The sequence below is a fragment of the Opisthocomus hoazin genome, chromosome 7, assembly GCF_030867145.1.
Source record: "Opisthocomus hoazin isolate bOpiHoa1 chromosome 7, bOpiHoa1.hap1, whole genome shotgun sequence".
Taxonomy (NCBI): Eukaryota; Metazoa; Chordata; class Aves; order Opisthocomiformes; family Opisthocomidae; genus Opisthocomus; species Opisthocomus hoazin.
The window spans coordinates 2,642,057-2,667,100 of NC_134420.1; the positions used below are offsets into that span (position 1 = coordinate 2,642,057).

Below are 25,044 nucleotides of genomic sequence, written 5' to 3' on the forward strand. Positions count from 1 at the left end.
TCCAGCTAAGGTCAAACCACCACACATTTTTTTATTCTTCAGAAAACATGCCGCCATCTAATACACACTTAGAAATGAAACTTTTTGTGATTAGCAAGAGATTGATGTTCCCCATATGCAAGAAACAGAGACTAGGATTTGTACCGAGGTTACACATCGATCGGCACAAATTCTAAGAGTGGAGCCCACAAAGCCAGTCATGAAAAAGTGTCCGTGTACTGTAACAATTGTTTGTACCTCTCTGTAAGGAGACCCCGCAGCGAGCTGCCAACAGCCGGCGCAGACTCTCAGGTTCTCACTGCAGTTGATATTCTAGTACACTTCAGCTATGCAGACGATCAAGCGTGTAGTTGTGGGTGACGGTGCTGTTGGTAAAACCTGTCTCTTCATTTCTTACACAACAAATTTTATGGGAACAAGAAAGCCTTCTATCGGTATGTCAGCGATAGAAGGCAGACTAGGGAAAATGTGGGCCCTCTCCGGAAGGATGCTGGAGACCTGGTTATCCTGGAAGTGGAGAAAGCTGAGGTGCTGAACAACTTTTTTGCCTCAGTCACGTTGTCACTAACTGCAGGCTTGAGCGTCTGATGATCAGGCTGGAAGAAACGACCATAAATGCACAGCATGATCTGTGAGCTGAAGGGGTGTGGCAAGGACATTTCTTTGGGGAAATCGCCCTCCTCTTTTTCTCCCCTATACACCTGTGATTCTCCTTTATAAAATGCATTTGTAGGACAACAGGAGTGGAGCTCCCTTGGCAGCTGAATCCTAAAGCAAGCGTTCTTGAGAAACCTTCTGGTTTGTGCTTTCTGGGACCAACTGAAAGGAAGAAAATCTCGGTCTCGTAAGGACCTGTATGCCAACACAGTGCTGTCTGGTGGTACCACAGTGTACCCTGGCATTGCTGACAGGATGCGGAAGCAGATCCCAGCCCTGGCACCCAGCGCAATGAAAATCAAGATCATTGCCCCACCTGAGCGCAAGGACTCTGCCTGGATCCGAGGCTCCATCCTGGCCTCCCTGTCCACCTCCCATCTGGTGTGGATCAACAAGCAGGAGTACGATGAATCTGGACCCTCCACTGCCCACTGCTAATGCTTCTAAACTGGACTGTTATCAACACCCACACCCTTGTGATGAAATGAAACCCACAAATGCGCTTTCTGGGACCAACTGAAAGGAAGAAAATCTCCTTTTAATTAACTGGTTGACCTCCAGTGCTTTATGTGAGAAAAAAGAATTCTTCTTTTAAGCTTGGCAACTTTAAAAAATTCGAACTCTTAATGAGAAAACAGAGAAGTCCACCCACATGCTTGCAAAGAGTGGGGAGATGAGAAGATAGTGTGGACCGACCGCAGTTGCTGAGGGTTCCCCCATCTTGGGAAGGTCTTGCCATGTCCCGGGCTGGCAACGCTGTCTCTCCATGCACTGCTGGGCGCATCCAGAGCAGGGCTCCACACAGAGACACGGCGGCCGAGCACGATGCACGGTGGGTGGGGCTGGGGTGGGTTGGGTTCCTAAACTGGGGGAACCTCAGGGGAGCTGACAGACCTGGGCAGGAGCCCGCGGCCCCAGCCCCAGCAGCTGAGGAGACCTGGGCAGGGCCAAGCCTTCCTCCCCAGGGAGCGTGAGCGACCAGCAGTGCCATGGACAGGGTGGGCAGAAAGGCCGCTGCGGCTGTGCCAGCTCGAGCAGGGAGTGACAGTATCCACCGAGCAGAAAGCTGTGTCCTCTCTAAAGCCTGCACCTGCCACGATGATGCAGCTCTGCAGGCAGAGCTCCGGTGGGAAAATGCTGCTTCCCTGGGGCCAGGCTGCCGGCTGTGCCCTGCTCATGCCAGTGCCGGATGCTTCCCCCTCCAGGCAGACAGGGCACCTGATACAGAGGATTCCCTAGCGTCTCCCCACCCGGGAGAACGCGGTGACTTGAGGGATAGGGGACAATGGTGACAAGCTCCTGACCGGCGCAGCAGGCCCATCTCCTCCGAGACCACCCCACCTTCCCTGGTGCCATTGCAGGTGGAGCTGAACGATGACAAGGATGATGGCTCATCTAGCTTGGAAATGTTGCCAAGGTTCGGTTGGCCTACGCCCTGTGTCAAAACCACTTCCATAAAGAAAGAGAGATGGATCACTGTCGTAGGAGACTCCCTTCCGAGGGGATCAGAAGGTCCAATATGCCGCTCTGATCTGACTTCTTAGGCAAGTCTGCTGCCCTGCCTGGGCCCCAGGTTGAAGATGAGAGGACTTCCTACCCTAGTACTGCCCTCGGGTTATTATCCATTCCTGCTTTTTTGCGTAGCCTTCACTGCCTTCGTACTCACCGTGGTAGCGTAGAACCATGCATTTACACGGAGACCACCCCAGGATGTGTCTCTGTGCAGAAGACGGCATTGGGTGGAACTTTGCCGAGGCCGCACCGAGCAGTGACTGCTGGCAGAAGAGCAGAGCCCCAAGGGGTCAGGGCAGAAGGTAAAGCCTGGAGGAGGCCAGGCCTGGGATAATGAGCAACGGGGCGCAGGCTGCACCTGGAGACCTCCCCAGACAAAGGACGGCACGGCTGCACGCTCTCCCACCAGAAGGGCTCCTCTGACCTCAGGCTGCACGAGACTCACGAGGGGAAAGGGGTGCACAGCGCCAGGAGAAGGACGAGAAAGCACCATGGGTGGCGGCGATCGCAATGCCAGCTGCGCTGCTTCTAAGGAGAGACTAAGACCTTTCCTGCAGTTTGCACAGTTTTATTTTCTTCTTTAATAACTAAATTACAAACAAGGGCCTCCAAGTCCCTTTGGGGGCCACCGTGTGCCCCAGCTGCTGACCCGGCCCTGGTGTTGCCAGCTCCTGGGGCACCCTACTGCTGCCGGCGGCATGGCCTCTTGTGGGCTGACGAGTCCTGGGAGCCGCTGGCCCTCCTCTTCGGGGGGTGCCGGGGCCCCCCGTGTGAGCAGTCCCTGCCCTGGGTGGGAGCAGAGGGACCTGCCACTGCCTGCCCCAGCTCCTCATAGGGCTCCTTATGTGCGCTGGAGCTGGGGGCAGGAGTCCCCCCCGTGGAGGCAGTGGGTCCAGGGGTGGCCGCGGGGCTGTCCTCCTGCTGCTCAGCCCTGTTGGCATCATTGTGCTCCTCGGCACCACGGACATCCTGCTGCTCCTCAGCAGCATCAGCATCCTGCTGTTCCTCAGCACCATGGGCCTACTCCTGCTCCTCAGCACCATGGGCCTCCTCCTGCTCCTCGGCACCATGGGCCTTCTCCTACTCCTCGGCACCACGGGTGTCCAGAAGCTCCATCTCACAGAATCACAGAATCACACAATAGTAGGGGTTGGAAGGGACCTCTGTGGGTCATCTAGTCCAACCCCCCTGCCGAAGCAGGGTCACCTACAGCAGGCTGCACAGGACCTTGTCCAGGCGGGTCTTGAATATCTCCAGAGAAGGAGACTCCACAACCTCCCTGGGCAGCCTGTTCCAGTGCTCCGTCACCCTCAGAGGGAAGAAGTTCTTCCTCATGTTCAGACGGAACTTCCTGTGCCTCAGTTTGTGCCCATTGTCCCTTGTCCTGTCACTGGGCACCACTGAAAAGAGCTTGGCCCCATCCTCCTGACACCCACCCTTCAGATATTTGTAGGCATTTATAAGGTCCCCTCGCAGCCTTCTCTTCTTCAGGCTGAACAAGCCCAGTTCCCTCAACCTCTCCTCGTAGGGGAGATGCTCCAGTCCCCTCACCATCCTCGTAGCCCTCCGCTGGACTCTCTCCAGTAGCTCTTCATCTTTCTTGAACTGGGGAGCGCAGAACTGGACACAGTACTCCAGATGAGGCCTCACCAGGGCAGTGTAGAGGGGAAGAAGAACCTCCCTCGTCCTGCTGGCCACACTCTTCTTGATGAACCCCAGGATCCCATTGGCTTTCTTGGCAGCCAGGGAACACTGCTGGCTCATGGTTAACCTGTCGTCCACCAGGACACCCAGATCCCTCTCCGCAGAGCTGCTCTCCAGCAGGTCCACCCCAAGCCTGTACTGGTGCATGAGGTTGTTCCTCCCCAGGTGCAGGACCCTGCACTTGCCCTTGTTGAACCTCATCAGGTTCCTCTCTGCCCAGCTTTCCAGCCTATCCAGGTCACGCTGAATGGCAGCACAGCCTTCTGGTGTATCTACCACACCTCCCAGTTTGGTGTCGTCAGCAAACTTGCTGAGGGTACATTCTAACTCTTCATCCAGGTCGTTGATGAAGAAGTTAAACAAGACTGGGCCCAGTACTGACCCCTGGGGGACACCACTTGTCACCAGCCTCCAACTAGACTCAGCGCCGCTGATGACAACCCTCTGAGTTCTGCCGTTTAGCCAGTTCTCTATCCACTTCACCGACCACTCATCCAGCTCACACTTCCTCAGCTTCCCTAGGAGGATATCATGGGAGACTGTGTCGAAAGCCTTGCTGAAGTCAAGGTAGACAACATCCACGGCACTCCCTTCGTCTACCCAGCCAGTCATGTCATCGTAGAAAGCTATCAGATTGGTCAGGCATGATTTCCCTTTGGTGAATCCATGCTGACTACTCCTGATAACCTTCTTTTCTTCCACTTGCTTCATGATGGCCTCCAGGATAAGCTGCTCCATCACCTTTCCTGGGATGGAGGTGAGGCTGACTGGCCTGTAGTTCCCAGGGTCCTCCTTCTTGCCCTTTTTGAAGATTGGAGTGACATTGGCCTTTCTCCAGTCCTCGGGCACCTCTCCTGTCCTCCAGGACCTCTCAAAGATGATGGAGAGTGGCTCAGCAATGACATCCGCCAGCTCCCTCAGCACTTGTGGGTGCATTCCATCGGGGCCCATGGATTTGTGGACATCCAGATCACTTAAGCGATCCCTCACACAGTCCTCCTCGACCAAGGGAAAGTCGTCCTCTCTGTAGGCTTCTTCTCTTACCTCCGGGGCCTGGGATTCCTGAGGGCCAGTCTTAGCACTGAAGACTGAAGCAAAGAAGGCATTCAGTAGCTCTGCCTTCTCTGTATCCTCCGTCACCAGGACACCCGCCTCATTCAGCAGCGGCCCCACGTTGTCCCTAGCCTTCCTTTTGCTGCTGATGTAGTTGAAGAAGCCCTTCTTGTTGTTTTTGACATCCCTTGCCAGCTTCAATTCCAGGTGAGCCTTGGCCTTCCTCGTCGCATCCCTGCATGCTCTCACCACGTTTCTGTACTCTTCCCAAGTGGCCTGTCCCTCTTTCCACATTCCATGGACCTTTCTCTTCTGCCTGATCTCCGCTAGAAGCTCCTTGTTTAACCATGCAGGTCTCCTGCCTCCTTTGCTAAATTTCTTTCTCAGGGGGATGCATTGCTCCTGTGCATGGAAGAAGTGTTGTTTAAAGAGCGACCAGCACTCATGGACCCCCCTGCCTTCGAGAGCCCTGGCCCACGGGATTCCTCCCAGTAGCTCCTTGAAGAGGGCAAAGTCAGCCCTCCTGAGGTCCAGGGTTTTGATCCTGCTTATCGCCCTGCTTCCTCCACGCAGGATCCTGAACTCAACCATTTCATGGTCACTGCAGCCGAGTCCACCTCCAACCTTCACATCCTCCACCAGTCCCTCCTTGTTTGTTAACACGAGGTCCAGCAGTGCGCCTTTCCTTGTTGGTTCCTCCACCATTTGCATCAGAAAGTTATCATCGATGCTCTGTAGGAACCTCCTGGATTGCGCCTGCCTAGCTGTATGGTCTTCCCAGCTGATGTCAGGGTGGTTGAAGTCCCCCATGAGAACCAGGGCCTGTGACTGTGAGGCTGCTTGCAGCTGCCTGTAGAAGGCCTCATCAACCTCCTCCTCCTGGTCAGGTGGCCTGTAGTATACACCCACCGTAATGTCACCCTTAGGAGCCTGTCCCTTAATTCTAACCCACAAGCTTTCAACTCGTTCCTCATTTGCCCCCAGGCCAAGCTCAATGCATTCCAGTTGCTCCCTCACATATAGAGCAACTCCCCCTCCTCTCCTTGTTGGTCTGTCTTTCCTAAAGAGTCTGTAGCCATCTATGACAGCATGCCAGTCATGCGAGTTGTCCCACCACGTTTCTGTGATGGCGACCAAGTCGTAGCCGTCCTGCTGTATAATGGCTTCCAGCTCCTCCTGTTTATTGCCCATGCTACGTGCATTGGTGTAAACACACTTGAGCTGGGCTGTCAATCTCACCCCTGGCCTTGGCACTCCAAGCCTAGGCTCATCCCTAGTGAGCTGGGCAATATCCCCTTCCCCCTTCGAACCTAGTTTAAAGCCCTCTCAATGAGCCCCGCCAGCTCGTGGCCAAGAATTCTTTTTCCCCTTTGTGATAGCTGCGATCCACCTGTTGCCAGCAGGCCCGGTGCTGTGTACACCTCCCCATGATCAAAGAAGCCAAAATTTGACCGATGGCACCAGTCCCTGAGCCACCTGTTAACCAGGTGAGTTTTCCTGCCCCTTCCAGTGCTGTCCCCTGCCACTGATGGGATGGAGGAAAACACCACCTGCGCCCCTGATCCCTCAACCAGTCACCCCAGTGCCCTGAAGTCCCTTTTGATGGCCTTGGGACTTCTCTCTGCGATCTCGTCCCCGCCAACCTGCATTACCAAGAGGGGGTAGTAATCAGAAGGCCGCACCAGACCAGGGAGTTTCTTCGCAACATCCCTAACCCGGGCCCCAGGGAGGCAGCAGACTGCCCTGTGGGATGGGTCCGGTCAGCAGATCGGGCCCTCTGTTCCCCTCAGAAGGGAATCACCTATGACAATGACCCTCCTTTTTTTCTTAGCCGAGGCAGTCGTAATTCTTGGGGCTGTCTGACTCGTTCTAGGCAACCCCTTGGATGGAGCCTCACCTTCACCCACATCCTCTGTGGCCAGTCCCTCACATTCCAGAGCCCCATACCTGTTGCTTAAGGGCAACTGGGCAGGTGAGGGAGGCCGGGGGGAGATTCGCTTGCCCCCCCGAGCAGGGACCCGTTTCCATTCCCCCCCATCTCTTAGGCCCCCTCTTTCTGCTCGGTGGCAAGAGGGTTGGGGGTTCTCTGCTTTCTGTGGAGCCGCCTCCTGCTGCCTGGGCCTCAGGGAGGGCAGGGTGCGGCTCCACCAGTCGATCTCCCTCTCACACTCCCGGATGCTCCTCAGCCTCTCCACTTCCTCCTTCAGCTCTGCCACCAGGCTGAGCAGGTCATTCCCCTGCTCGCACCGAACACAGCCGTTGTCTCTGCTGTCCTCCGGTACGAGCGCCAGGCTCAGGCACTCCCTGCAGCCGGAGACCTGGACACCCGCGTGCTTGCGTGGGGCCTCCGTCTGGGTCCCCACACTCCTTCGAGCAACAGCTTTACCACGGGTGGTAACCATGGCTAGAATATCTCCTGGAAGAGCGATGCCCACTACTTGAGTTGCCAGAAGGGGCGGCTGTACCCTGCCAGCCGCCTTCCCCGCTCGCCCTGCCCGCGCGAACTCCCGCGAGAACTGCCGCGAGAACTGCCGCGCCGCTCCCGGGCTGCTGCGCCGCCTCTGTTCGCCCGCGCTCCTGGTCGCCCGCGCTCCCTGGGAGCTGCTCTGATCCGTGAGGGGGTTTGGCCGCTGCCACACTCGGGTCCGCCCCCGCTGAGGCAGAGCTGCCGCTCGTTGGCACCTCCCGCTTTCCCGCTGAGGGGGGGGGGGGCTGGGGTCTCCTCTCTCTCTCTCCCGGCGCTTTTTGCCGCCTCGCCGCTGCGGTTTTGCCACCGGAGAAAGGGTCCCTCGGCGCGAGCCTCTGCTCCAGAACCCTTCACGTTCAGCAGCTTCGCAGGAGCTGCTCACTGCACCGGTCTGCGGCAACGCTGATGAGCCGGCGCACAAACGTCACCGTCTGGTGCTGCAGCAAGGGCTGCAGCTCCCGGACCAAGGCCTCCTCGTCCAGCCCGTAGCGGCACAGGTTTGCTATGACGGTGCTCTGTGCCACATCCACCTCCCACCAGCGGGCCCCGTACAGCACCGACAGCTCCTGGTGCAGCCAGGGCAGCACGGGCTCGAGCGTCTCCAGGGACTCCTGGAACAGGGAGGCCCAGAACTCGGGCTGGAAGAGAGCCACATAAGTCCTGGGCCATGGCTCCGCAGCCCCCTGCGCATCCTCACGGTTGACAACCGATGGATCTGAGCGGCGTTGAACACCCATCTCCAAAAAATCATGCTCTGACCGCACAGAATAGATGATGCTGTTGACAGTCTGCCTGCAAAGGGGGCATGATGGTTTCCTCTTTGCCCACCGCACAATGCAGCCCAGGCAGAACTGGTGGAGGCAGGGGGTCACATAAGCCACATCATGTTCAGCATCGCGGCAGATGGGGCAGCTCCACTCTGCCACTGCAGCCATGTTTGCTCCTTGCTGCTGGCTGGGGAGGGACGAGGACAAGGAGCTGCTCTCCCTCACTGGTGTCACACGCTGCAAGATGGAGAGAGGCCACGGTCACTCGCTGTCCCGCAGAGGAGAGGGGAGGAGATGAAGAAATGCCCAGGCCCCTCAAGAAGGACACCCTCCCGGCTCCGCGAGCCCTCTTGCCCACCCCATGGCCACAGCGGGGGGACATTTCCCAGCACACCTCACCTGCGCTGCTGCAAGCACAGCCCGCGGTGCCTGGCTGCCTGGAGCAGGCAGGGCTGGGGAAACACAGGCGATGGCTGCAGGACGGGCACCCGGGGATGTCGACCGCAGCCCCCACTGAACCCCCAGCAGCAGGAGAAGACTCGCTCCACCGTCGAGACCTTGCAGGCTCGCTGGGCGCCAGGAGTCCAGGCAGGAGCCAGTCACAGTCCCTCGCTCGCTGACATCGCCATCCACCGCTCCGTGAGGTCACAGTGGGCTGTCTCCTCATCCGGCGCTCGCATGGGCAGCGCTCCGTCTGGCACTGGGACTCAGGCAGAGGAGAAGTGCAATCATTCCTATGCTCCTTGAACTGAGAAACTGGCCACTCTTCTACAGCTTGAGCATACTTGGTTGCAAGCGAAGTTGTCTAGAGATGCCCTAGCTGAAGCACGGCAGATGAGAAGAAGCCGTCAGTAGTCTTTACCACCTAGGAAGCCGTGTTAGGAAGCTCAAAAGCAAAGACACAGTTTGCATAGAAAATGCCCTGAATATGGCAGAAGCACAAATCTCACTTGCAGAGATCTGGGGAGACTTGTTCAGTATGGGAAGCAGATGCCCCAAAAGATTTTCGCTGGGTTTCTTTGCCTCGTCACCATACGTAGCTTCAGTTCAATGTAAATGGCAGCACAAGGGAACATTCTGTTTGCCTGCAATTCATTGATTTGATAATAAACCGAGAAACACCTCGGAAGGAAGACTTGAGATGGCAATAGTTGAAATCGTACAATCTCCTGAAGAATCTGTGAGAAATACACGCTCTGACTGATGAGTTGGGGCTTCAGGGCAAGCTATGATAGACAGTGTGGAAGTTCCAATGCTGTTAATACGAGGCTTTAGCACAAGCCATAGAAGAATTTTCTTTTTTGAAAAAAGGTGTATTGAACAGGATTACTGGATTTTCAAAGTTATGCCAAACTTTGACAAACACTTAATGCCTGGCTTTAACATCCTGCTTTCTGCCTTTCCAAACTCTGGCAGAAGCATCACACCAGCCACCTCCAGCTAACACAGGGAGAGATCGTGGTGCTGCTTTTTGGGATACTCATAACCAATGCTGACACCTGAAGTATCTGAAACCTTGTCATGGATACCACATTAAAAATATATGAAAGTCTTTATTTTAGCACACAGCAACATTTTGGCGTACCCTTTTCCCCAAACCTGCAATTAGGCTCTTCCAAAATTTGCATTCTTTCCTGCATTTTCTTCACTTCTCACAATATCCTCCTGTCCCAGACCAGACAGAAAAACCCAACAGAGACACAGCCGCAGTATCGTGAGCTAACAACAAGCTAGTCGGACCAAGGACATTGAGATGACAAATTTTCCAGGCAGTGTCAAAGCGCTGGCACACCATGTGCCCGTGCCTCCACTCCCCTCCTCCCCACGCGCTGCCCGCTGATCCTCGCACGCTGCTGTCCTGTCTCCGATAAAGTTCTTACAGGCTTCACAGAAAGAGATCTTTCAGCAGTTCGGAAGTTTCCCTACCCAAGAGGCAGGTACCAATTTATCTTGCTTTCTCAGTCAGTGGAGCAACTTTTCCACCTAAGCTACTACCTTTTCCTATCCCTTTGCCCATTTTGAGCTCCTTAAGAGTATTCCTCGACTTACGGGGCACGACCAGCGAGCACTGAAAAGCCCCATCCTAGATTTCAATGGAAAGATTCCACCAACACGTTATTTCTATTCTGGAGCCTTCCTGAACAACTCAATAGTAACAACAGCACAAAGGTCGTGCTAGCCTGATGCAAATTGTCTTTTCAGCAGAATGAAGTTTCTTGACAGCTTTCTCCAGGTTTTGTCCTTCCTCTCCTGTACCATCCATAGCAGTCTGAAAACCACTGATGACTCTTTCGGGAATTTCTTTCAAGTCAAGTGTCATCTTATTAACCTCCGTTACAGATTTACGTATTTACTTATTTTTTTTAGTTAGACTTCCTGCAGAAGATGTTTAGTACTGCTAATCCTGCATCGTATTGAAGGTTAGGATGCCAAGTTGATGCCATCATTGAAAATACTCATCTTGTACTTCCTGCTTCATGGCACAGAAATCCAGCTCGGAGATGAATGTGGTACATCTCTGGCTACCCAAAGCTAATGTTTTTGTAATTGTGTGCGATTGTGTGCAAATCATGAACAATCTCTTACCGTTTTTATAACTCTGTGACTTTCTACGCTCACCACCTTTTTCATTTGCATGCATCTCTTGAACTTTACACCTCCCTGAATAGAAGAAGTTCAAAAAATGTTTGGCTTGGGGAAGAAGATTCCACAGAACTTCTTCACAAAACATCATTGCAGAAACACTGCTTTATGACAGGTAAAAGGAATGTGTCTCTCAGTTTATTACCAAATTGATGAATTCCAGGAAAACAGAATTTTTCCTTCATCACAGATTTGGGAAAATAATAGAATAGAATAGAATGGAATGGAATGGAATGGAATGGAATGGAATGGAATGGAATGGAATGGAATGGAATGGAATATTTAAATTATATTTTCTCTCCCCTGTCCAGCTGAAGAGGGCTGTGATAGAGTGGCTTTTGTGGGCACCTGGCGTCCAGCTAAGGTCAAACCACCACACATTGTTTTATTCTTCAGAAAACATGCCACCATCTCATACACACTTAGAAAGTAAACTTTTTGTGATTAGCAAGAGATTGATGTTCCCCATATGCAAGAAACAGAGACTAGGATTTGTACCGAGGTTACACATCGGTCGGCACAAATTCTAAGAGTGGAGCCCACAAAGCCAGTCATGAAAAAGTGTCCGTGTACTGTAACAATTGTTTGTACCTCTCTGTAAGGAGACCCCGCAGCGAGCTGCCAACAGCCGGCGCAGACTCTCAGGTTCTCACTGCAGTTGATATTCTAGTACACTTCAGCTATGCAGACGATCAAGCGTGTAGTTGTGGGTGACGGTGCTGTTGGTAAAACCTGTCTCTTCATTTCTTACACAACAAATTTTATGGGAACAAGAAAGCCTTCTATCGGTATGTCAGCGATAGAAGGCAGACTAGGGAAAATGTGGGCCCTCTCCGGAAGGATGCTGGAGACCTGGTTATCCTGGAAGTGGAGAAAGCTGAGGTGCTGAACAACTTTTTTGCCTCAGTCACGTTGTCACTAACTGCAGGCTTGAGCGTCTGATGATCAGGCTGGAAGAAACGACCATAAATGCACAGCATGATCTGTGAGCTGAAGGGGTGTGGCAAGGACATTTATTTGGAGAAATTGCCCTCCTCTTTTTCTCCCCTATACACCTGTGATTCTCCTTTATAAAATGCATTTGTAGGACAACAGGAGTGGAGCTCCCTTGGCAGCTGAATCCTAAAGCAAGCGTTCTTGAGAAACCTTCTGGTTTGTGCTTTCTGGGACCAACTGAAAGGAAGAAAATCTCGGTCCCGTAAGGACCTGTATGCCAACACAGTGCTGTCGGTGGTACCACAGTGCACCCTGGCATTGCTGACAGGATGCGGAAGCAGATCCCAGCCCTGGCACCCAGCGCAATGAAAATCAAGATCATTGCCCCACCTGAGCGCAAGGACTCTGCCTGGATCCGAGGCTCCATCCTGGCCTCCCTGTCCACCTCCCAGCTGGTGTGGATCAGCAAGCAGGAGTACGATGAATCTGGACCCTCCACTGCCCACTGCTAATGCTTCTAAACTGGACTGTTATCAACACCCACACCCTTGTGATGAAATGAAACCCACAAATGCGCTTTCTGGGACCAACTGAAAGGAAGAAAATCTCCTTTTAATTAACTGGTTGACCTCCAGTGCTTTATGTGAGAAAAAAGAATTCTTCTTTTAAGCTTGGCAACTTTAAAAAATTCGAACTCTTAATGAGAAAACAGAGAAGTCCACCCACATGCTTGCAAAGAGTGGGGAGATGACAAGATAGAGTGGACCGACCGCAGTTGCTGAGGGTTCCCCCATCTTGGGAAGGTCTTGCCATGTCCCGGGCTGGCAACGCTGTCTCTCCATGCACTGCTGGGCGCATCCAGAGCAGGGCTCCACACAGAGACATGGCGGCCGAGCACGATGCACGGTGGGTGGGGCTGGGGTGGGTTGGGTTCCTAAACTGGGGGAACCTCAGGGGAGCTGACAGACCTGGGCAGGAGCCCGCGGCCCCAGCCCCAGCAGCTGAGGAGACCTGGGCAGGGCCAAGCCTTCCTCCCCAGAGAGCGTGAGCGACCAGCAGTGCCATGGACAGGGTGGGCAGAAAGGACGCTGCGGCTGTGCCAGCTCGAGCAGGGAGTGACAGTATCCACCGAGCAGAAAGCTGTGTCCTCTCTAAAGCCTGCACCTGCCACGACCGGTGCAGCTCTGCAGGCAGAGCTCCGGTGGGAAAATGCTGCTTCCCTGGGGCCAGGCTGCCGGCTGTGCCCTGCTCATGCCAGTGCCGGATGCTTGCCCCTCCAGGCAGACAGGGCGCCTGATACAGAGGATTCCCTAGCGTCTCCCCACCCGGGAGAACGCGGTGACTTGAGGGATAGGGGACAATGGTGACAAGCTCCTGACCGGCGCAGCAGGCCCATCTCCTCCGAGACCACCCCACCTTCCCTGGTGCCATTGCAGGTGGAGCTGAACGATGACAAGGATGATGGCTCATCTAGCTTGGAAATGTTGCCAAGGTTCGGTTGGCCTACGCCCTGTGTCAAAACCACTTCCATAAAGAAAAAGAGATGGATCACTGTCGTAGGAGACTCCCTTCCGAGGGGATCAGAAGGTCCAATATGCCGCTCTGATCTGACTTCTTAGGCAAGTCTGCTGCCCTGCCTGGGCCCCAGGTTGAAGACGAAAAGACTTCCTACCCTAGTACTGCCCTCGGGTTATTATCCATTCCTGCTTTTTTGCGTAGCCTTCACTGCCTTCGTACTCACCGTGGTAGCGTAGAACCATGCATTTACACGGAGACCACCCCAGGATGTGTCTCTGTGCAGAAGACGGCATTGGGTGGAACTTTGCCGAGGCCGCACCGAGCAGTGACTGCTGGCAGGAGAGCAGAGCCCCAAGGGGTCAGGGCAGAAGGTAAAGCCTGGAGGAGGCCAGGCCTGGGATAATGAGCAACGGGGCGCAGGCTGCACCTGGAGACCTCCCCAGACAAAGGACGGCACGGCTGCACCCTCTCCCACCAGAAGGGCTCCTCTGACCTCAGGCTGCACGAGACTCACAAGGGGAAAGGGGTGCACAGCGCCAGGAGAAGGAGGAGAAAGCACCATGGGTGGCGGCGATCGCAATGCCAGCTGCGCTGCTTCTAAGGAGAGACTAAGACCTTTCCTGCAGTTTGCACAGTTTTATTTTCTTCTTTAATAACTAAATTACAAACAAGGGCCTCCAAGTCCCCTTGGGGGCCACCGTGTGCCCCAGCTGCTGACCCGGCCCTGGTGTTGCCAGCTCCTGGGGCACCCTACTGCTGCCGGCGGCATGGCCTCTTGTGGGCTGACGAGTCCTGGGAGCCGCTGGCCCTCCTCTTCGGGGGGTGCCGGGGCCCCCCGTGTGAGCAGTCCCTGCCCTGGGTGGGAGCAGAGGGACCTGCCACTGCCTGCCCCAGCTCCTCATAGGGCTCCTCCTGAGCGCTGGGGCTGGGGGCAGGAGTCCCCCCCGAGGAGGCAGTGGGTCCAGGGGTGGCCACGGGGCTGTCCTCCTGCTGCTCAGCACTGTTGACATCATTGTGCTCCTCGGCACCATCAGCATCCTGCTGCTCCTCAGCACCATGGGCCTCCTCCTGCTCCTCGGCACCACGGGTGTCCAGGAGCTCCATCTCACGCAGGAGCTGCTCACTGCACCGGTCTGCGGCAACACTGATGAGCCGGCGCACAAACGTCACCGTCTGGTGCTGCAGCAAGGGCTGCAGCTCCCGGACCAAGGCCTCCTCGTCCAGCCCGTAGCGGCACAGGTTTGCTATGACGGTGCTCTGTGCCACATCCACCTCCCACCAGCGGGCCCCGTACAGCACCGACAGCTCCTGGTGCAGCCAGGGCAGCACGGGCTCGAGTGTTTCCAGGGACTCCCGGAACAGGGAGGCCCAGAACTCGGGCTGGAAGCCAGCCACATAAGTCCTGGGCCATGGCTCCGCAGGCCCCTGCGGAGTATCTGAAGCTACTTATGATGACACCTGAAGTATCTGAAACCTTGTCATGGATACCACATTAAAAATATATGAAAGTCTTTATTTTAGCACACAGCAACATTTTGGCATACCCTTTTCCCCAAACCTGCAATTAGGCTCTTCCAAAATTTGCATTCTTTCCTGCATTTTCTTCACTTCTCACAATATCCTCCTGTCCCAGACCAGACAGAAAAACCCAACAGAGACACAGCCGCAGTATCGTGAGCTAACAACAAGCTAGTCGGACCAAGGACATTGAGATAACAAATTTTCCAGGCAGTGTCAAAGCCTTGCACACCATGTGCCCGTGCCTCCACTCCCCTCCTCCCCACGCGCTGCCCGCTGATCCTCGCACGCTGCTGTCCTGTCTCCGATAAAGTTCTTACAGGCTTCACAGAAAGAGATCTTTCAGCAGTTCAGAAGTTTCCCTACCCAAGAGGCAGGTACCAATTTATCTTGCTTTCTCAGTCAGTGGAGCAACTTTTCCACCTAAGCTACTACCTTTTCCTATCCCTTTGGCCATTTTGAGCTCCTCAAGAGTATTCCTTGACTTACGGGGCACGACCAGCGAGCACTGAAAAGCCCCATCCCAGATTTCAATGGAAAGATTCCACCAACACATTATTTCTATTCTGGAGCCTTCCTGAACAACTCAATAGTAACAATAGCACAAAGGTCGTGCTAGCCTGATGCAAATTGTCTTTTCAGCAGAATGAAGTTTCTTGACAGCTTTCTCCAGGTTTTGTCCTTCCTCTCCTGTACCATCCATAGCAGTCTGAAAACCACTGATGACTCTTTCGGGAATTTCTTTCAAGTCAGGTGTCATCTTATTAACCTCTGTTACAGATTTACGTATTTACTTATTTTTTTTAGTTAGACTTCCTGCAGAAGATGTTTAGTACTGCTAATCCTGCATCGTATTGAAGGTTAGGATGCCAAGTTGATGCCATCATTGAAAATAATCATCTTGTACTTCCTGCTTCATGGCACAGAAATCCAGCTCGGAGATGAATGTGGTACATCTCTGGCTACCCAAAGCTAATGTTTTTGTAATTGTGTGCGATTGTGTGCAAATCATGAACAATCTCTTACCGTTTTTATGACTCTGTGACTTTCTACGCTCACCACCTTTTTTATTTGCATGCATCTCTTGAACTTTACACCTCCCTGAATAGAAGAAGTTCAAAAAATGTTTGGCTTGGGGAAGAAGATTCCACAGAACTTCTTCACAAAACATCATTGCAGAAACACTGCTTTATGACAGGTAAAAGGAATGTGTCTCTCAGTTTATTACCAAATTGATGAATTCCAGGAAAACAGAATTTTTCCTTCATCACAGATTTGGGGAAAATAATGGAATGTAATGGAATGGAATGGAATGGAATGGAATGGAATGGAATATTTTAATTATATTTTCTCTCCCCTGTCCAGCTGAAGAGGGCTGTGATAGAGTGGCTTTTGTGGGCACCTGGCGTCCAGCTAAGGTCAAACCACCACACATTGTTTTATTCTTCAGAAAACATGCCGCCATCTCATACACACTTAGAAATGAAACTTTTTGTGATTAGCAAGAGATTGATGTTCCCCATATGCAAGAAACAGAGACTAGGATTTGTACCGAGGTTACACATCGGTCGGCACAAATTCTAAGAGTGGAGCCCACAAAGCCAGTCATGAAAAAGTGTCCGTGTACTGTAACAATTGTTTGTACCTCTCTGTAAGGAGACCCCGCAGCGAGCTGCCAACAGCCGGCGCAGACTCTCAGGTTCTCACTGCAGTTGATATTCTAGTACACTTCAGCTATGCAGACGATCAAGCGTGTAGTTGTGGGTGACGGTGCTGTTGGTAAAACCTGTCTCTTCATTTCTTACACAACAAATTTTATGGGAACAAGAAAGCCTTCTATCGGTATGTCAGCGATAGAAGGCAGACTAGGGAAAATGTGGGCCCTCTCCGGAAGGATGCTGGAGACCTGGTTATCCTGGAAGTGGAGAAAGCTGAGGTGCTGAACATCTTTTTTGCCTCAGTCACGTTGTCACTAACTGCAGGCTTGAGCGTCTGATGATCAGGCTGGAAGAAACGACCATAAATGCACAGCATGATCTGTGAGCTGAAGGGGTGTGGCAAGGACATTTCTTTGGAGAAATTGCCCTCCTCCTTTTCTCCCCTATACACCTGTGATTCTCCTTTATAAAATGCATTTGTAGGACAACAGGAGTGGAGCTCCCTTGGCAGCTGAATCCTAAAGCAAGCGTTCTTGAGAAACCTTCTGGTTTGTGCTTTCTGGGACCAACTGAAAGGAAGAATATCTCGGTCCCGTAAGGACCTGTATGCCAACACAGTGCTGTCGGTGGTACCACAGTGTACCCTGGCATTGCTGACAGGATGCGGAAGCAGATCCCAGCCCTGGCACCCAGCGCAATGAAAATCAAGATCATTGCCCCACCTGAGCGCAAGGACTCTGCCTGGATCCGAGGCTCCATCCTGGCCTCCCTGTCCACCTCCCAGCTGGTGTGGATCAGCAAGCAGGAGTACGATGAATCTGGACCCTCCACTGCCCACTGCTAATGCTTCTAAACTGGACTGTTATCAACACCCACACCCTTGTGATGAAATGAAACCCACAAATGCGCTTTCTGGGACCAACTGAAAGGAAGAAAATCTCCTTTTAATTAACGGATTAACCTCCAGTATATTATGTGAGAAAAACGAATTCTTCTTTTAAGCTTGGCAACTTTAAAAAATTCAAACTCTTAATGAGAAAACAGAGAAGTCCACCCACATGCTTGCAAACAGTGGGGAGATGAGAAGATAGAGTGGACCGACCGCAGTTGCTGAGGGTTCCCCCATCTTGGGAAGGTCTTGCCATGTCCCGGGCTGGCAACGCTGTCTCTCCATGCACTGCTGGGCGCATCCAGAGCAGGGCTCCACACAGAGACACGGTGGCCGAGCACGATGCACGGTGGGTGGGGCTGGGGTGGGTTGGGTTCCTAAACTGGGGGAACCTCAGGGGAGCTGACAGACCTGGGCAGGAGCCCGCGGCCCCAGCCCCAGCAGCTGAGGAGACCTGGGCAGGGCCAAGCCTTCCTCCCCAGGGAGCGTGAGCGACCAGCAGTGCCATGGACAGGGTGGGCAGAAAGGCCGCTGCGGCTGTGCCAGCTCGAGCAGGGAGTGACAGTATCCACCGAGCAGAAAGCTGTGTCCTCTCTAAAGCCTGCACCTGCCACGACCGGTGCAGCTCTGCAGGCAGAGCTCCGGTGGGAAAATGCTGCTTCCCTGGGGCCAGGCTGCCGGCTGTGCCCTGCCCATGCCAGTGCCGGATGCTTCCCCCTCCAGGCAGACAGGGCACCTGATACAGAGGATTCCCTAGCGTCTCCCCACCCGGGAGAACGCGGTGACTTGAGGGATAGGGGACAATGGTGACAAGCTCCTGACCGGCGCAGCAGGCCCATCTCCTCCGAGACCACCCCACCTTCCCTGGTGCCATTGCAGGTGGAGCTGAACGATGACAAGGATGATGGCTCATCTAGCTTGGAAATGTTGCCAAGGTTCGGTTGGCCTACGCCCTGTGTCAAAACCACTTCCATAAAGAAAAAGAGATGGATCACTGTCGTAGGAGACTCCCTTCCGAGGGGATCAGAAGGTCTGGGATAATGAGCAACGGGGCGCAGGCTGCACCTGGAGACCTCCCCAGACAAAGGGCGGCACGGCTGCACGCTCTCCCACCAGAAGGGCTCCTCTGACCTCAGGCTGCACGAGACTCACGAGGGGAAAGGGGTGCACAGCGCCAGGAGAAGGAGGAGAAAGCACCATGGGTGGCGGCGATCGCAATGCCAGCTGCGCTGCTTCTAAGGAGAGACTAAGACCTTTCCTGCAGTTTGCACAGTTTTATTTTCTTCTTTAATAACTAAATTACAAACAAGGGCCTCCAAGTCGCCTTGGGGGCCACCGTGTGCCCCAGCTGCTGACCCGGCCCTGGTGTTGCCAGCTCCTGGGGCACCCTACTGCTGCCGGCGGCATGGCCTCTTGTGGGCTGACGAGTCCTGGGAGCCGCTGGCCCTCCTCTTTGGGGGGTGACGGGGCCCCCCGTGTGAGCAGTCCCTGCCCTGGGTGGGAGCAGAGGGACCTGCAACTGCCTGCCCCAGCTCCTCATAGGGCTCCTCATGTGCGCTGGAGCTGGGGGCAGGAGTCCCCCCCGAGGAGGCACTGGGTCCAGGGGTGGCCGCGGGGCTGTCCTCCTGCTGCTCGGCACTGTTGGCATCATTGTGCTCCTCGGCACCACGGACATCCTGCTGCTCCTCAGCAGCATCAGCATCCTCCTGCTCCTCAGCACCATGGGCCTCCTCCTGCTGCTCGGCACCATGGGCCTCCTCCTGCTCCTCGGCACCACGGCTGTCCAGGAGCTCCATCTCACGCAGGAGCTGCTCACTGCACCGGTCTGCGGCAACACTGATGAGCCGGCGCACAAACGTCACCGTCTGGTGCTGCAGCAAGGGCTGCAGCTCCCGGACCAAGGCCTCCTCGTCCAGCCCGTAGCGGCACAGGTTTGCTATGACGGTGCTCTGTGCCACATCCACCTCCCACCAGCGGGCCCCGTACAGCACCGACAGCTCCTGGTGCAGCCAGGGCAGCACGGGCTCGAGCGTCTCCAGGGACTCCCGGAACAGGGAGGCCCAGAACCTGGGCTGGAAGAGAGCCACATAAGTCCTGGGCGATGGCTCCGCAGGCCCCTGTGCATCCTCACGGTTGACAACCGATGGATCTGAGCGGCGTGGAGCAAATATCTCCAAAAAATCATGCTCTGACCGCACAGAATAGATGATGCTGTTGACAGTCTGCCTGCAAAGGGGGCATGATGGTTTCCTCTTTGCCCACCGCACAATGCAGCCCAGGCAGAACTGGTGGAGGCAGGGGGTCACATAAGCCACAGCATGTTCAGCATCGCGGCAGATGGGGCAGCTCCACTCTGCCACTGCGGCCATGTTTGCTCCTTGCTGCTGGCTGGGGAGGGACGAGGACAAGGAGCTGCTCTCCCTCACTGGTGTCACACGCTGCAAGATGGAGAGAGGCCACGGTCACTCGCTGTCCCGCAGAGGAGAGGGGAGGAGATGAAGAAATGCCCAGGCCCCTCAAGAAGGATACCCTCCCGGCTCCACGAGCCCTCTTGCCCACCCCATGGCCACAGCGGGGGGACATTTCCCAGCACACCTCACCTGCGCTGCTGCAAGCACAGCCCGCGGTGCCCGGCTGCCTGGAGCAGGCAGGGCCGGGGAAACACAGGCGATGGCTGCAGGACGGGCACCCGGGGATGTCGACTGCAGCCCCCAGAGAACCCCCAGCAGCAGGAGAAGCCTCGCTCCACCGTCGAGACCTTGCAGGCTCGCTGGGCGCCAGGAGTCCAGGCAGGAGTCCAGGCAGGAGCCAGTCACAGTCCCTCGCTCGCTGACATCGCCATCCACCGCTCCGTGAGGTCACAGTGGGCTGTCTCCTCATCCGGCGCTCGCATGGGCAGCGCTCCGTCTGGCACTGGGACTCAGGCAGAGGAGAAGTGCAATCATTCCCATGCTCCTTGAACTGAGAAACTGGCCACTCCTCTACAGCTTGAGCATACTTGGTTGCAAGCGAAGTTGTCTAGAGATGCCCTAGCTGAAGCATGGCAGATGAGAAGAAGCCGTCAGTAGTCTTTACCACCTAGGAAGCCGTGTTAGGAAGCTCAAAAGCAAAGACACAGTTTGCATAGAAAATGCCCTGAATATGGCAGAAGCACAAATCTCACTTGCAGAGATCTGGGGAGAGTTGTTCAGTATGGGAAGCAGATGCCCAAAAACATTTTCTCTGGGTTTCTTTGCCTCGTCACCATACGTAGCTTCAGTTCAATGTAAATGGCAGCACAAGGGAACATTCTGTTTGCCTGGAGCCGAGCTACGAACTCCCGGATGGCCATGTCATCACCATTGGCAAGGAGAGGTTCAGGTGCCCGAGGCCCTCTTCCAGCCGTTTTTCTTGGCTATGGAGTCCTGTGGTATCCATGAAACTACCTGCAACTCCATCATGAAGTGTCACAGTGATACCCGTAAGGACCTGTATGCCAACACAGTGCTGTCGGTGGTACCACAGTGTACCCTGGCATTGCTGACAGGATGCGGAAGCAGATCCCAGCCCTGGCACCCAGCGCAATGAAAATCAAGATCATTGCCCCACCTGAGCGCAAGGACTCTGCCTGGATCCGAGGCTCCATCCTGGCCTCCCTGTCCACCTCCCAGCTGGTGTGGATCAGCAAGCAGGAGTACGATGAATCTGGACCCTCCACTGCCCACTGCAAATGCTTCTAAACTGGACTGTTATCAACACCCACACCCTTGTGATGAAATGAAACCCACAAATGCACATAAAACGAGACTGGCATGGCTGTATCTTGGGTTTTTTTGGCGCTTGACTCAGGATTGAAAAGCTGCAAGGGTGAAGGTGTCAGCTGCAGCCCTAAAATAAAACCTGATGCAGAGAATGCCCCCAAAGTTCTACAATGCATCTGAGGACTTTGATTGTACATTTGTTTTTTACAAATGCTTATAACTATCTTCAAGCTTGGTGTCAGGAGGATGGGACTTTGTACTATAAATAATTACGGTGTCTGAATAATTCTGAATGAGCCCATATACCCGTCTTTCGTAGGGCCCAAGTTGGGAGCAGATGAGTCCTATCTGTGTTCCGTGTTGCTCTCCTGCATGTTCTATGTGTTGGGCTGGGGCTGAGCCACAAATTACGACGTCAATGGCTCTGGGCTTAAACCTGTGACAGTCCCAAACGCTGCAAAGCAGCTGCCTTTGCTGTTTTGTTTCCCGTGTGTTCTGTTCAAAAGTACCTTACAGTGTGAGTGTTTACACTCAGAAAAGAGATAATGCCACAAGGTTCAGCTTCTAGATGGGATCACTTCTGAAGGGAAGGTACATATCCATCACACCTTCTCGCAGGTACTTTTAGAGAACAATTTGTATCGGCTCTATATCACTGTTGGAATTATCAGTGAGTCCGCGGTGTAAGACACGTTCCACCGTCCCACAGCTTCAGGTAAGCAACCATGCTCAACATGAGCAACGGTACCGTGAGCAACGACAGCTTTCTTCTCGGCCTGAGCATCCTGCTCCTGGCTGCCGGGGCCATCCTGCTCGCCATCAGCTGTTGCCGACAGGTAAGGGTCCGTTTGGGGCCAAGGGGATGCTCGGGGCCAGCGCTGGCAGGGGCTGGCCCCAGGTGGGCGACACTGCCACACTCCTGTGCCCACAGGGTGATGGCTGGAGCCAGTGACACCAGAGACGGAGGCAGCAAATGGAGAGAGCAGAGCCATGTAAGTCCCCTGCGGGTCCCCCCGGGGCTGCACAGGAACATCCCCAGGACAGGCCAGGGCCTCTCAGAGTAGCCGAGCCCCGCTGCCGAGCAGCCCAGGTGGACGGTCCCTGGGTGGTCCCAGTGCCCCTGGCCCCCACAGCTCAGTCAACCTCTCCCTGCCTTGCAGGTGCTCCTGTGGGTGCCCTGTCCCTGCAGCCCCAGCTGCACCCACTGCATGAAGGCTGCCCAGGAGCTGCAGAAGCTGCTGCTGTTGGCATATACTGGGAACGGGGCCTCAGCCACACCGAACGTGAACACTTGGCAGGACATATGCCAGGAGCTGGAGGCAGTGGTGGGGCGGGGTCACCTCTCCTGCTCTGGCTGCACCTCATCCTGCTCCCTCGAGAGCTTCAAGTCCTGCGAGAGCGGGAGAGACATGTGCCTGACTCAGGATGGAGAAGCCTCCATGGAGAGGAGCTCTGCCTGCTCCCTCAGAGCCGGGTGTGAGAGCAGAGCCCGTTCAGTCTTGAAGATGCACGTGGCCAGGAAAAGGCTGGAGGTGCAGCTGGGGGTCCTGCCCGTGCCAGTGCAGCTGTCCCAGCAGCAAGCAGTGCAGCAGCAGGGCTGCTGTGTCCTGCCCAAGCTCATCTGACCAGGCCAGAGCCAGCCCTTGCTGCGGAGCAGGCTGTGCCCCTCGCTGCAGGTGAAGGCGAACGCCATTGTGGGCAACACCAGGGAGAAGGAAGTGTGGAGGCTGTGGGGGGATACCAACCCCACCGAGGAGACCCTGACCCTGTTTCTGTCAGCTTTCATCCCGTCAAAGGAAGATGTCAGCTGTCAGAGCAGCATCTCCACCCAGGGCGGGTCTGAGGCCGATGTGGAGGAGAGGAGCCAGCCCCATGCGGCAGCGCCTGTCGTCATGCCAAGGCTGGATCTGACCAGGAGGTGTGCAGCAGACTGTCGATGCACACAACAAGAAAGCTCCTGGAGATCAATCTGTAAGGGCTCCCCGTGGCAGTGCAGAAGTCCATGGCAATGCTGCAGTAGTCGTTGCCCAACCTGCAGTGGGCTGGGGATGGGCCCCTGGGGCCGCGCAGTGCCTCTCCCCCCTTGCTGATGCCAAACCACCATGTCCAGACGGACCGGGACGGGCTGCAGCAGAAGCAAACCAGCAAAGCAGGAGCAGCCAACAGCAAAGTAGGGGCTGCAGCATCCAAGCCCCATGGGGCTGAGACAGGCCACAAACAGCGAAGGTGGTGGTCCTTGAGGAGGCAGAGCCCTGGCAGCTCCGAGAGCTCCCCGGGCTCAGGGGCATGGTGCCAGGGCACCTCCAGCAGCACGGACTTGCAGTGGGCTCCTGCTGGCTTCCCCCAGCAAATGCCAGCCCAGACGGCCGTGGAACCTCCCACCTTCACACCCTCCAGCCCAGAAGGGACCCCCAGACAGTACAGCCCATCCTGGCAGCAGCACTGCAGTGTCCCTGCCACCACGTATGCATGCTGCTGCCAACTGCGCCCAGCCCACGATGCCCAGGACACCGCAGCCGTGTCAACCAGGAGCATCCTCTGGTTCGTCAAGGAGAGGATTTGCTGGTGGTGAAGGAAGCTGTCTCCATCTCTGGAGAGCTCTGTCTCGGAGCACAGCTGCCACACTGTGCAGTGGCAGGGCTAGGCGTGCTGCAGCTCCTGCTCTTCAAAAGTTCTCTATTATTGTAAATAAACACAGTGTCTTGTTCTGCAGAGAGCTGTGTGAGGGATCTCACCCTGTCAGTGTGGCAGGGTGCCTTGGGGACGGGCAAGAGAAGGTGTCTCAGGGGCACTTGTGAAACTGTGCTGTTGCGGCAGGATGACGAGGCACTGAGGATAAGCTTGGGCAAGATGGCTGCTCCTCCTGGGAGCTGCCAGCAGCCACTCTCAGCGAAGGCTGGGACCACAGGTTCCTGAGTGATGGCCACACTGGGAGCTCACACCAGCACTTGCACCCGCTACAACAACCCTGTGTTGGTGCAAGCTGGTGCCTACCAAAAGGCTGCGCAAGCCAGTGCTGCCCTCCATGGAAGGAAAATGGTCCTCCTGAGATGACAGCGTCCTGGAGGGAGTGGATCTGCAAGACAAGAAGGCCCAGGCTTCTCACCAGCTGGTGTGGTGCCATGGGGCTCTGGTGTGGGGCTGTCCCTGGGTGCAGGCAGGGTGCTCACTTCAAAGTCACAGAGGCAAAGCCGCAGTCCCCAAGGTTGATGCTTATTCTGCAGGGGAAGCAGGCAAGTTTCAAGGGAGATACAGTGCATCACCTGCATTGCTACAAGAGCTTACATCCTGACTGTTCATCCACCTTCAGTTTCCATCACCTTCAAGAAGTGGCGTCCCACTGGAGTCAGCTAGGAAAACAGCCTGATGGGTTAAAGGAACCGCCAAACTCAGATGGTCCTTGGTGTTACCTTTCTGGACAGAATAACTGTCTATTTTGCCCTCTGTGCTCTTCACACTTCAGTTACCATCACAGAACTGGGTAAAATGTGGAGAGCAGAATGCTGTGGTGAAGCCAGGGCTTCATCCTCATACAAATGAGCGCAGCTGTGAGCAGAGAGCATCAAGTAAGCCCACCGCAAGCCCACCCGCACAAGCCAGAGGAGTAGAGGGATGCACAGTGGCAGGTGGGAACCCAAATCAAGGACTTGCAAGGAACAACCATCCCATCTGCAACCCTCCCAGACCTGGCCCATCAGCTCCGGTGCCCGGTTGTGAAACCCGTCACCATCAGCCACTGGGAGCAGCTCTCCAGATCAGGCAGGTCAGCTCCTGGGGCCTGGAAAGCCCTGGCCAGTGTGACAGTCAGTACCAGCAACCGGAGCAGTGTGGCAGCCTTGGGAACCCACGTGTCAGCAACGGAGGAGACTGGGATCCAGGGCTGGTTACTGGGCAGACTGCATGTCTGAGTCCCGCTACTGGAGGATCCACCTTTAACATATGAGTGTATACATATATATACATATATATATATATATATATA

At 55.0% G+C, this 25,044-nt stretch overlaps 1 protein-coding gene across 1 annotated transcript in view; it reads left to right on the forward strand.

Moving 5' to 3' along the window:
- Window positions 1-21,041, forward strand: part of LOC104333438 (actin, cytoplasmic 1-like) — a 214,993-nt gene extending 193,952 nt beyond the window's left edge. Inside the window, 2 exon segments of the mRNA XM_075426458.1 lie at window positions 20,692-20,809; window positions 20,812-21,041. Coding sequence (XP_075282573.1) covers window positions 20,692-20,809; window positions 20,812-21,041 — 348 coding nt within the window.
- The last annotated feature ends 4,003 nt before the right edge of the window (window positions 21,042-25,044 follow it).